The sequence below is a fragment of the Thamnophis sirtalis genome, unplaced genomic scaffold (genome assembly GCF_051295495.1).
Source record: "Thamnophis sirtalis isolate CommonGarterSnake01/CBP01778 unplaced genomic scaffold, rThaSir2_p1.2 scaffold_2, whole genome shotgun sequence".
Taxonomy (NCBI): Eukaryota; Metazoa; Chordata; class Lepidosauria; order Squamata; family Natricidae; genus Thamnophis; species Thamnophis sirtalis.
The window spans coordinates 46,062,339-46,075,043 of NW_028261382.1; the positions used below are offsets into that span (position 1 = coordinate 46,062,339).

A 12,705-nucleotide genomic window follows, 5' to 3' on the forward strand; every position below is an offset into this window, starting at 1 on the left:
CTAGCTTGTAGGATTTTGAGCATAACTTTACTAGCATAAGTGCAACAGTGCAGTAATTTGAACATTATTTCGCATTGCCCTTCTTTGGAATCGGAATGAAAACTTTTCCAATCCTGTGGCCACGGTTGAGTTTTCCAAATTGGCTGGCAAATTGAGCGTAGCCCTTTTTACTCTATCACCTTTTAAGATTTTGAATAGCTCGGCTGGAATACTGTCACCTCCATCTCAGCTAGCAACCTGCTCCCTACCGCCCACTAGTGGGCGTTCCAGCTTTCATGGTGGGCGGTAGGGGTTTGCTGTAACTCTGCTTTATAAAATTTTATAAAGTAAAGTTACTTCCCTACTTTATAAATCACCATTACTGTGGAACTGGTGGGCGGTTAGAAAACTTTACTACTAACAGAGATACAAAAGTGGGCGATAGGTATAAAAAGGTTGACTACCCCTGAGCTATCCTGTATTTAATCCCAACAGATAGCCTTTCTTTCTGCGACATTTACCAGGACGGTTGCGAAAAGGGGAGTAAGGAAATGGGATGCCCCCCTCCCTAAAGGAAATGCCTAATGGCCAGTTTAAGCTGATCTGCAAAAAAATATAAGGAGGGGTTGAGGCCGGTGAGAGCAGAGGCGGTCCCGGGAAACAAGCCCAGGGGTTAAAGTGGGGATACTGTATGAGAGAAAATCCCTGAAGACAACGGTAAATGATTTTTTTGTATATATATATATTTTTGCAAAGAAAACTCCTTGAATTTGCTTGTGAAATCGTGCTGGGGTTGCACTTAATTGAAAACTAGTATTTCTCAACCTGGTCAACTGTTAAGAGAGCTGGACTTCGACTCCCAGAATTCTCCAATCAATATGCTTTAAGATAAGAGGCTTCAACTCCCAGAATTCCCTAGTCAATATGCTTTAAGATAAGAGACTTCAACTCCCAGAATTCCCTAGTCAATATGCTTTAAGATGAGAGACTTCAACTCCCAGAATTCTCCAGCCAGCATGCATTAAGATGAGACTTCAACTCCCAGAATTCCCTAGTCAATATGCTTTAAGATGAGAGACTTCAACTCCCAGAATTCCCCAGCCAGCATGCTTTAATATAAGAGACTTTAACTCCCAGAATTCCCCAGTCAATATGCTTTAATATAAGAGACTTTAACTCCCAGAATTCCCTGTCAATATGCTTTAAGAGATGGACTACGACTCCCAGGATTCCCCAGCCGGCCTGTTGGCTGGAAAATTCTTGGAGTTGAAGTCCACTCTTTTTAAAAGTTCACCAGGTTGAGAAAAGGAATATTTTTTCATTTTAACACCCACTCAGAAAGTGGGGAGAGAACAAGATCTCCAGAATCTCTGACTTTATTTACAAAATGATCCGTTTCGGAATTCCAACCACAAAGATGCAAAAAAACAAACAAAAAAATACAACAACAGAGGGGAGATTTTGGGGTAGAGAAGGCGAGGAGACGGAGGTGGTGTTTAAAAAAAAAACAAGGGGAAAAAGAAGGGGGGGGATTTCAGAACTTGAATTCTTTGTACTTCTTGGCTCCGGATCGGCTGTCCTGAGGCTGCGCTTTCCGCTTCTTTTGCTACAGGAAAAAATAAATGCAAAATATATGTGTTTATGACAGCTTAATAGACGGCGACTCCAGGTTTCCTTCTGTGGTCCATGATTGGGGATTTCCCAATTGCCTTCAATTAATACTGCATTCTAACTATTGGGAAGGAGGGAGGGAAGGAAGGAAGGAGGGAGGGGGAGAGGGAGGGAAGAAAGGAAGGAGGGAGGGGGAGAGGGAGGGAAGGAAGAAAGGAAGCAGGGGGGGAGGGAGGGAGGGAAGAAAGGAGGGAAGGAGAGAGGGAAGGAGGGTAGGAGGGAGGGAAGGAAGGAGGGAGGGAGGGAAGGAAGAAAGGAAGCAGGGGGAAGGGAGGGAGGGAGAGAGGGAAGGAGGGAGGGGAGAAAGGAAGGAGGGAGGGAGGGAAAGAGGGAGGAAAGGAGGAGAGAGGGAGGGAAGGGAAGGAGGGAGGGAAGGAAGGAGGGAGGGAGGGAAGGAAGGAAGGAGGCAGGGAGGGAAGGGAGGGAGGGAAGGAAGGAAGGAAGGAGGGAGGGGAGAAGGGAAGGAGGGAGGGAAAGAGGGAGGAAAGGAAGGAGAGAGGGAGGGAAGGAAGGAGGGAGGGAAGGGTGGAAAGGAAGGAAGGAGGGAAGGGAGGGAGCAAGGGGGTGAAAGGAAGGAGGGAGGGAAAGAGGGAGGAAAGGAAGGAAGGAGGGAGGGAAGGAAGGAGGGAGGGAAGGAGGAGGAAGGAAGGATGGGATGGAAAGAGGGAGGGAAGGAAGGGAGGAGGGAAGAAAGGAAAATAGGAATAGCACGCCACTTTGCAGTGCTTTTACAGCCTCTTCTAAGCAGTTTGCAGAGTCAGCCTCTTGCCCCCAACAATCTGGGTCCTCATTTTACTGATCTCGGAAGGACAGAACGCTGAGCCAACCTTGAGCCTGGCGAGACTCGAACTGCCAAGTAGCAGGCAGGCAGAAGTAGCCAACAGTACTACACTCTTAACCACTGCGCCACCACAGCTCATAGCTATTAGAACACAGAATCCTAGGGCTGCAAGGGACCTCCGAGATCTTCCCGTCCAACCCCCTTGCTTATGGAAGGAGCCTTATACTATCCCGGTCAAATGGTAGTCCAATCTCTTCTTAAAAACCTCCCGTGAGGTGGAACCACAACTTCTGGTGGCAAGCAGTTCCACTGGCTAATTGTTCTCACCGTCAGGAAATTTCTCCTTAATTCTAAATTGCTTCTCTCCTCCATTAGTTTCCACCCGTTGCTTCCTGCCCCGGTAACAAAACTGTTGGGTCTTTTCCCTTTGTTTGATTTTAGGGGGGGGAGTCAAACCATTTTGAGGGACTGTAGGCGCCTCTCACCTTCTGTTTGGCCGCGTGCTCGGCCACCATGTCGCTGAAGTCCTCCTTCTCCACTTGGGCCTGCTGCTCTCTCACGTGCTCCTCGTACTTCTGGGTCATGGCCATGGGATCGAGCTCCAATTCCTCGGGCGCCAGGGCCACCTCCACCCCTTGGATTTCAGGGACTGGCCCCTTGCGGCTCATGACCTGCGGGGGAGAAAAAGGAGCCGGGCAGGGAGCCGGGGAGACAAATTAGGGATGAAGATAGAAGCCCGGTCCATCCTATTAAGATGTTGTGACCTGCTAGAGGCCAGTACAGCTGGCAGCAGACTCAGACATTGAGGAGGGTTGGGGAGGAACCTGAGCCAGTCCTGGAGTCTGGGGAAGGCTCTGGTGAGGGCTCTGTGTCGGAGGCAGAGAGGGAGCCAGGGCCGTATGCCAGTTATCAGCTGCCTTCGGAGTCAGATATCAGTGAGGCAGAAGAACAGCTGGAGTCTGTTCCTAGTGTGCGCATGCGCAGAGCTGCCAGACGAAGGGAACAGCTAAAGAACAAGGGTCGACTTGGGAGGAAGGCCAAAGGTGGACGGTGAACGGCCCCTCCCAGAGGAAATAAAAGAGGAGCAAAAGGGGAGTGGAGTTTGCAGGAGAGACAATTAGTTCGCTTCATTGGTTCGTGACTCTCCGAGGCTCCTGGCCAAGCTTTGCAGAGATCGGCCTGGCAGCTCTCCAAGTCAGAGAAGGTCTGTGACCGTAAATCCTCCTTTGAAAGACTTTGCTGGATGTGAATGAGAGGAATTCACAATCAATTAATAAAAGGGGGTTATTGTGATGAGGACTCGGCTTCGTGCTGCTGGGGAGGAAGACTAGGTCAGAACGTAAGAGCTCTTTAAGCTACGATGGACTGCTGGACAGTTTAAGGGCAGATCTGTAGCTGCCGGGCACTGCCAACAACACTCTGGCGCCTTCACTCCAGAGGACACAATGTTTGTGAGCAGTGTCAAAAATCATAAGCACTTGGTTGGTTTAACAAGCAAAGTTTGTTAAAGGAGAATGAAACGGAGGGGTTTGTGATTGACGTTTGCATTGCAGTGTTTCTCAAACGTGGCAGCTTGAAGGTGGGTAGATTTCAACAGGTAGTCCTTGACTCACAACAATTTCGTTTAGTGGCCGTTCAAAGTTACAGCGGCACAGGAAAAATAGCGACTTAGGACTGTAATTCGGACTTACGACCGTTGCAGCATCCTCATGGACATGTGGTTTACATTCGGATGCTTGGCAACTGGCTCACATTTATGACGGCCACAGTGACCCGGGAGTCACGCGATCAAGTCTTGCGACCCACTGACAAGCAAAATCGATGTGGGAAGCCCAGTTTACTTAACAACCGTGTTACTCATTTAGCAACTGCAGTGATGCATTTCCCCAATGGGGCATGGAAAGTCATAAAATGGGGCAAAAGTCAACAAATTCCTCACTTGGCAACTGGGCTCCGTTGAGGTCGTAAGTCGAGGACTATCTGTAAAAAGCCCATCTCAAGCAAAAAAGAGAGACCGACCCAATCCTTACCGTGGCCATGTCGTAGATGTGTGTGGATCCCATCATGGCACCCCCAACCGTTGGCATCCGCTTCTCTGGCAGAACCGTGAATAGTTGGGGCGTCTCGCTTCTATGGGGGCAGAGAACAGGCAGGTAGGAGAAAGCAGGAAGAAATAAATGAATAAATAAACCAACCAACTAACAATGAATGAATGAATGATCAACCAAACAAACAACCATGAATGAACGGAAGAACCAACCCACCATGAATGAATAACTAAATAAACCAACCAATCAATGAATGAATGAATCAACCAACCAACCATGAATGAATGAATAAATAAACAAACCAATCAATGAATGAATGAATCAACCAACCAACCATGAATGAATAAATAAATAAGCCAACTAACAATGAATGAATGAACCAACCATGAATGAATAAATAAATAAGCCAACTAACAATGAATGAATGAACCAACCAACCTTGAATGAATGAATCAACCAACCCACCATGAATGAATGAATGAACCAACTAACAATGAATGAATGAATGATAAACCAACCATCCAACCATGAATGAACGGAAGAACCAACCCACCATGAATGAATAAACCAACCAACCAACCAACCAACCGACGAATGAACCAACCAACCAACCATGAATGAATAAATAAGCCAACTAACAATGAATGAATGAACCAACCAACCTTGAATGAATGAATAAACCAACTAACCATGAATGAATGAAGGAATGAATGAATGAATCAACCACCAACCAACCATGAATGAATGAATAAATAAACCAACCAACCATGAATGAATGAATGAATCAACCAACTAACAATTAATGAATGAATCAACCAACTAACCATGAATGAATGAATGAATGAATGAAGGAAGGAAGGAAGGAAGGAAGGAAGGAAGGAAGGAAGGAAGGAAGGAAGGAAGGAAGGAATCAACCACCAACTACCAACCAACCAACCTTGAATGAATGAATAAACCAACTAACCATGAATGAAATGAATAAATAAACCAACTAATAATGAATGAATGAACCAACCAACCATATTGTTAGGGGAAAAATGGCCCTTCAGTTTTCCTGTACCCTCCCCACTGCTCTTCCCTCTAGTGTTGTGTCTTTTGGGCTTGTCTTGTTGTTACCGAGCTCCCCACCCCCACCCCACCCGAGAGGGGAGAAGGGATGTGAAGAGAGTGGAAAACGGAATCGAAAGACAATTTACCCATCCATGGCTTCCTCGATCTTCTTCTTACGCAGCTCGATCAGCTCTGGGGTCTCCATGCCAGCGGGCACCGAAGAGAAGCCCCCTGGTGTGATTAGGCCGCTGGAGGAGGAAGAGGAGAAACTGAGTCAGAACCGGGACGAAATTAACTGGGGTCAGCCAAGAGGCTAGAAAAACGGGTCGAAAATGGCCTGAAAAATAGCCTGAAAACGGGTCGAAGAACGATCTGAAAAATAGCGTGAAAACGCCCCCCCTCCCAAAAAAGCCTGAAAACCTCTAAAAAAATGGCCGGAAAAACAGTCTAAAGCGGGTTGAAAAATGATCTGAAAATGGCCCGAAAAACAGCCTGAAAATGGGTTGAAAAATGGTCTGAAAAATAGCCTGAAAACGGGTTGAAAAATGGCATGAAAAATGGTCTGAAAACAGCCCCCCAAAACAGCTCAAAAAACGGCATGAAAAACGGCATGAAGACGGGTTGAAAAATGGCCTGAAAACGGCCCAAAAATGGTCCAGAAAATGGCCTGTAAACAGAACGGAAAATGCCCCCAAAACAGCCTGAAAAATGGCCCGAAAATTGACCTGAAAAACAGCCCGAAAACGGCTTGAAAAATGGCATGTGCATGCCGGCCAGCTGGTCTTCGGATTTCTGGTGCTCTGGCGCACGGGCAAACCAGCTGGCATACGTGTGCCAGAAATCCGAAGACCAGCTGGTCAACACCCCAGCGCATAGACATGCGTGCATGTTCTGGTTTGGGCCCTTGGTGCCAAAAAGGTTCCCCATCCCTGGTATAAGGTTTCCTGCCTTGAGCAGGGGGTTAGAGGAGAAGACCTCCAGGGCTCCTTGCAAAATGGCTATTCTGAAGCTCAACTGACCAGCAATTCAGTGAAAATGGGGGGGGGGGGAGGGAGGCCGCCAGTTCTTGTCCAGCTCCTCGATGAGTGGCTAATCCCACTCCCAACATTTGCTTCCTAGGGACTGTCCTGATTTTGAGCTTCCCATGGAGATTGGAATGCTTTTGTCATCACATCTCCCACTATTTGGAAATCCCTCCCCCCCCCCCACACATACCCAACTACAGACAGAGCCTGACCTATCCGCAGGGGTGATGAAGCCTGTCTCATCCGGCTTCTCTTCGTCGCTGTCCTCGTCTTCCTCCTCCTCCGAGGATTCTTCATCAGACGGCTCCAGTTCCCCCCAAGGGGTGCGGTCTATCTCTTCTTCTTCAGTCTTAGCCTAAGGGAGGGCGGGAGGAAGAACGATAGGCAGGAGGGAGGGAGAGAAGGAAGGGAAGGAGGAGGGAGGGTTGGTTGGGCAGATAAATGGAGGGAGGGAGGGAGGAAGGAGCAGAAGGGAAGGAGGAGGGAGGGTTGGTTGGATGGATGGATAAATGGAGGGATGGAGGGAGGGATGGAGAGAAGGAAGGAACAGAAGGGAAGGAGGAGGGAGGGTTGGTTGGTTGGACAGATAAATGGATGGATGGATGGAGGGAAGGAGGGAGGGAGGGAGAGAGCAGAAGGGAAGGGAAGGAGGACACAGGGTTGGTTGGATGGATAAATGGATGGAGGGAGGGAGGGAGAGAAGGAAGGAGCAGAAGAGGAGGGAGGGTTGGTTGGATGGATAAATGGATGGATGGAGGGAGGGATGGAGAGAAGGAAGGAACAGAAGGGAAGGAAGAGGGAGGGTTGGTTGGTTGGACAGATAAATGGATGGATGGAGGGAGGGAGGGAGGGAGGGAGCAGAAGGGAAGGGAAGGAGGAGAGAGGGTTGGTTGGTTGGATGGATAAATGGAGGGAGGGAGGGAAAGAGGAGGGAGGGTTGGTTGGATGGATAAATGGATGGATGGATGGATGGAGGGAGGGAGGAGCAGAAGGGAAGGGAAGGAGGACACAGGGTTGGTTGGATGGATAAATGGATGGAGGGAGGGAGGGAGAGAAGGAAGGAGCAGAAGGGAAGGAGGAGGGAGGGTTGGTTGATGGATAAATGGATGGATGGATGGATGGATAGAGGGAGGGAGGAAGGCGCAGAAGGGAAGGGAAAAAGGACACAGGGTTGGTTGGATGGATAAATGGATGGAGGGAGGGAGGGAGGAGAGAGGAAGGAAGCATGGCTGCCAATCCCTTAACAGCTACAAGCTGGGCAGCAGTCAATTTGTACAATTTTAAAAAGTGCAACGCAGAAGGCTTGAGCTGTGAAACTCTTTAAGAGCAGCTTCCAATGGAAAAGCAAAGAAGTCTTCAATTTATTGAAGGAAAAAAAGGGAATTGGGCAGATTTCTCTATAGCACCTGATTTGTTTCTATCTTTGTTCAAGGGATATATTGATCCTTCCTTCGCCGCCTTGCTTGCTTCCTGTTTACAGGCAAAACAGGAGCATCCAAACCTTGGCAGCGCTCAAGACCCGGAGACTTCAACTCCCAGAATTCCCCAGCCAGTTGAGGTCCACAGGTCTTGAAAAGCTGCTAAGGTTGGACACACCCCTGTGAAAAAGAAGACTGGACAGATATATTCCTGACTTGTAACATTCTGCAAACTACCAACAAGGTGATGGGAAAGATGGCTGGGGAATTCTGGGAATTGAAGTCCGTCCATCTTGCAACTGCCAAGGTGGGGAAATATTGCTGTAAAGACATACCTGGAATTCACCAGCATTCGTCCCAAAGACATCTCCGTACAGGGGCTTCCCTGTCTCGTCCACAGGAGGCTTACCCCAGCCCCCGGCGTGGTATCCAAAGGAGCAGCCCTATAGGAAAAATAAGGGATAGTGTCAGTGCTTTGGCAGCTGCTAAAATTACCCGTGTGGCCTGCCCGTTGAACTGGAAGTTGATTCAGAGAGTGAGGAGGGTTGGGGAGGAACCTGGGCCAGTCCTGGAGTCTGGGGAAGGCTCTGAGGGCGGCTCTGTGTCGGAGGCAGAAAGGGGGCCAGGGCCGTCTGACAGTTATCAGCTGCCTTCGGAGTCGGAGATCAGTGAGGCAGAGGAACAGCTGGAGCCTGTTCCCAGTGTGCGCATGCACAGAGTGGCCAGACGAAGGGAACGGCTATGGAACAAGGGGCGACTTGGGAGTAAGGCCACAGGTAGACAATGAATGGCCCCTCCCAGAGGAAATAAAAGAGGAGCGACAGGGGAGTGGAGTTTGCAGGAGACCATTAGTTCGCTTAATTGGTTCGTGACTCTCCGAGAATCCTGGCCAAGTTCTGCAGATCTCCAAGCCAGATAAGGTCTGTGACCATAAATCCTCCCTCGAAAGTCTTTGCTGGATGTGAATGAGCAGAATTCACAGTCAATTAATAAAAGGGTTTTTTGTTGGGACAAGCTCTTGGGAAGCCTCGGTCAGAACACCTCCATTTCCCAGAATTCCCCTTCCCTTGCTTTGCCTCTGAACAGGGGTCGACGTGGGAATAAGGCCACAGGTGGACGACGAATGGCCCCTCCCAGAGGAAATAAAATAAAAAATAAAATAAAAAAATAAAAAGAGGAGCAAAAGGGGAGTGGAGTTTGCAGGAGACCATTCGTTCATTCCTGCCTTCTTGCCAAGTATTGCGGCGTCTGAAAGATATCGGCCTGGCCACTCTCCAAGCCTGATCAAGGCTGGTAATTGGGAACTCTCTTGAAAGACTATGGGAGAGGAAAGACTTTGCTGGAGAGGAATTCACTGTGAATTAAATAAAAAGGGGTTTATCGGGATGAGGACTCAGCTTCGTGCTGCTGGGGAAGCCTAGGCCAGAACAATACTCTGCTATACAGAAGTTGCAAAGTTTCCTAATGATGTCTGATTCTCTGAAGATGGGATCCAGCACAAATCCGAAAACTTGGAATGTTTCAGGACCAGGGACAAAACCTCTGGTCCTTGAATCATCCAGGGAGAGATATATTTGCTTTTGATTCGTGATTCTTACATTAATTTTCCTTTCTGACAATTCTTTGTACGATTCAGCAAGCCGGTGGGGGGTCTGGCAGCTGACCGTTGAGCTAACAGGCTCCCAAAACTTTTCTTGGGTTTGCAGATTGCAAGGCGGGCTGTGACCCTCCACGGTCGGCAAAGAGCCCTCTGAGCATGCTAGAAGGCCGACTCACCTCTGGGATGGGAGAATTCAAACCCGGGATTTTCAGGTTGGGGTAGGAAGGCGGCGGGCCGTAGCGCTGCATGGCGATCAGCCACGGAGGGGGGACTTTGTGGGCGTTCTTGGAGACACAAGAAGAAGAAGGAAAGAAAGACAATTAGTGACGGAAGCCTTCGCACTCGCCTCCTCGCCTGACTTCTGTGCAAACCATCCCATCCTAAATATCTATGGAGCTCCTCAGTCATCCAGGCCCTAGTTTTTTTTTTCTTTGAAGAGGTTTCGCTTCCCATGCAAGAAGCTTCATCAGGTCTGACTGGATGGTGGGGAAGGGAAGGATTTATATTCCTTGCAGACAGCTGGTCATTTGCATCCTTTTTAGAGGGTCGTTGAGGCCACTTGGAGGTTTATTTGTGTCTTCTTTAAAGACCGTTCACTTCTCCTCCAAGAAGCTTCTTCTGCTCTGGATGGTGGGGAAGAGAAGGATTGATCCTCCTTGCAGGCAGCTGGTCATTTGCATCCTTTTTAGAGGGTCGTTGAGGCCACTTGGAGGTTTTTATCTCTGTCCTCAGGTTCACCTGAGTGGTGCAAATTCCAGCCTTCTTGGAAGGGCTGAAAGGACTGCGTTGTAGGCAGGAGATTGGTGGAGAAACAAAACAGCCACTTCACAAAAGCATGGCACAACATAGGAGAACAAACCCAACAGGATAAGATTCCGCAGACCATCTTTTGAAGACAGCAAAGTCCACATTCTGGAAAGAGAGGACCCCTGGTTTGAAAGAGGGGTCGAAGAGGCCATCGATGCCCAAATGGAACAGCCCTCTCTCAACAGAAGGGGAGGGATATGACACCGTCTATCTGTTGTCTACAACACAGTCTTTTCAGCAATTCCAAGAAAGCTCCACACACCCATTTGGATAAAATAACCCTCCTTTGGCAGGTTGGCTTTTGAAGAAAAAAAAAGAAAAGAAGGAAGCATCTGATGAGATTCTCCCTTGCTCCATCTCCCAAGGCTCAGCTCGGAGGCCACCGCTGTTCTCGTAGGTGTTAGCAATAGCTTATATCCCGCTTCACAGTGCTTCACAGCCCTCTCTAAGCGATTTACATAATCAGCATATTTGTTCCCAACAATCTGGGTCCTCGTTTTATCAACCTCGGAAGAACAGAAGGCTGAATCAACCTTGAGCCTGGTGGGACTCGAACTGCCAAATTGCAGGCAGCCGGCAATCAGTGGGTATTAGCAGTCTCCCGACGACTTACCGGCCCGACGGGCATCCCTAGGGCGATGCGTAGCTCGTCCGAAAGATCTCCGGGCTTCTTCTCCTTCAGGCGCGTCTCAAACTCTTTGCCCTGGGGGAGGAAGAGGAGGAAAGGGGGAAGGACTTGTCAAGGGAGATGCCCCACTAGCCTCACTCACTCCTGTCTGGTTGGGGGGAGAGGGTCGGCTTCGTTACCTCGTAGTACAAATCGCCGTGAATGGTCAGTTTTGGCTTCGTCTGCCACTTGAAGAAGGCGTCGTGCAGTTTCTGGTAATCGATGTCGATTTTGCCCATCTTCGGCCGGACTTTCTCCCGCATTTTGGATTTCATGGTTTTTTGTTCTTCCTGGAGAGAAAAACAAGGGCAAAATTAGCAAATGGAAAACGGTCGAGCGGGCCGAATCAGGACCACAGAATCAGTTCCAGTTAAACTGATTGATTGCTAATGCCTGTGCCCAAGGGTCTAGTCAACTATAGGTAGTCCTCGGACCTACGACCACAATCAAGCCCAACATTTCTGTTGTTAAACGAGGCATTCGTTAAGTTAGTTTTACTCTCTTTTATGACCTTTCTGGAACCACTTGTTCAGGGAATCACTGCAGTTTGTTAAGTGAGTTTTGCCCCGTTTTGATGACCTTTCTTGCCGCAGCTGTTCAGTGAATCACTGTGGTGGATAAGTCAGTCCCTCGGTTGTTAAGTGAAACTGGCTTCCCCATTGACTTGCCAGAAGGTCGCAAAAGGTAATTTTGCATGAATTCTGGGACACAGCAACGGTCGTAAGTATGAACCAGTTGCCAAGCACCTGAGTTCTGATTGCATCATTGTGGGGATGCTGCAAAGGTTGTCACTGTGAAATAAATGGTCCTCAGTCCCTTTTTTCAGTGCTGCTGTAACTTTGAATAGTCGCTAAATGAACTGGTGTAAATTGAGGATTATCTCTAACCGTCAGCACTAAATTGATGTTAGATAAAAGGGTTAACAGAATTCAAGAGAGGATGGACTGTTTGTGGGACTGTAATGATTCTACGTTGATTCCTCTCTTGACTTCTCCCCAGGCTCTCTGCCTGTCCTTCAACAGAAAGTCACATTTTTATTATCTCTCTCTCTCTCTCATCTATCTATCATCTCTCTATCTCTATTATCATCCATCTATCTATCTATCTATCTATCTATCTATCTATCTATCTATCTATCTATCTATCTATCTATCTATCTCTCTCTCTCTCTCTATCTATCTCTATCTATCTATCTATCTATCTATCTATCTATCTATCTATCTATCTATCTATCTATCTATCAATCTACCTACCTACCTACCATCTCTCTCTCTCTCTCTCTCTCTCTATGTATGTATGTATGTATGTATGTATGTGTATGTGTGTGTGTGTGTGTATATATATATATATATATATATATATATATATATATATATATATATATATATATATATATATATATATATATATATATATATATATATATATATATATATATATATATATATATATATATATATATATATATATATTTATTTTTATTTTTATTTTTTAAAGTCACAACCCCTGGTATGCCCAAATATGGGAGGAAGGTCACACTTCCACTCTCTGTCTTCGGCTCGTCACAAGAGACCATCCAGACAGAAACCCAATATTTTTTTTTTCTGTTGCCTTTTTGTTATATTTGTTATATTTATGCTGATAAATAAATAAAGGGAG

At 47.4% G+C, this 12,705-nt stretch overlaps 1 protein-coding gene across 1 annotated transcript in view; it reads right to left on the minus strand.

Annotated features, from left to right (window-relative positions):
• Positions 1–1,339: 1,339 nt before the first annotated feature.
• Positions 1,340–12,705, minus strand: part of SF3B2 (splicing factor 3b subunit 2) — a 30,838-nt gene continuing 19,472 nt past the window's right edge. The window contains exons 13-21 of the mRNA XM_087705301.1: positions 11,187–11,336; positions 10,993–11,082; positions 9,749–9,856; positions 8,308–8,415; positions 6,767–6,909; positions 5,676–5,777; positions 4,462–4,561; positions 2,917–3,102; positions 1,340–1,585 (exon numbers count right to left, since the gene is read on the minus strand). Of these exons, the coding sequence (XP_087561427.1) occupies positions 1,514–1,585; positions 2,917–3,102; positions 4,462–4,561; positions 5,676–5,777; positions 6,767–6,909; positions 8,308–8,415; positions 9,749–9,856; positions 10,993–11,082; positions 11,187–11,336 (1,059 nt within the window). The 3' untranslated portion in view covers positions 1,340–1,513. The remainder of the gene's footprint in view (positions 1,586–2,916; positions 3,103–4,461; positions 4,562–5,675; positions 5,778–6,766; positions 6,910–8,307; positions 8,416–9,748; positions 9,857–10,992; positions 11,083–11,186; positions 11,337–12,705) is intronic.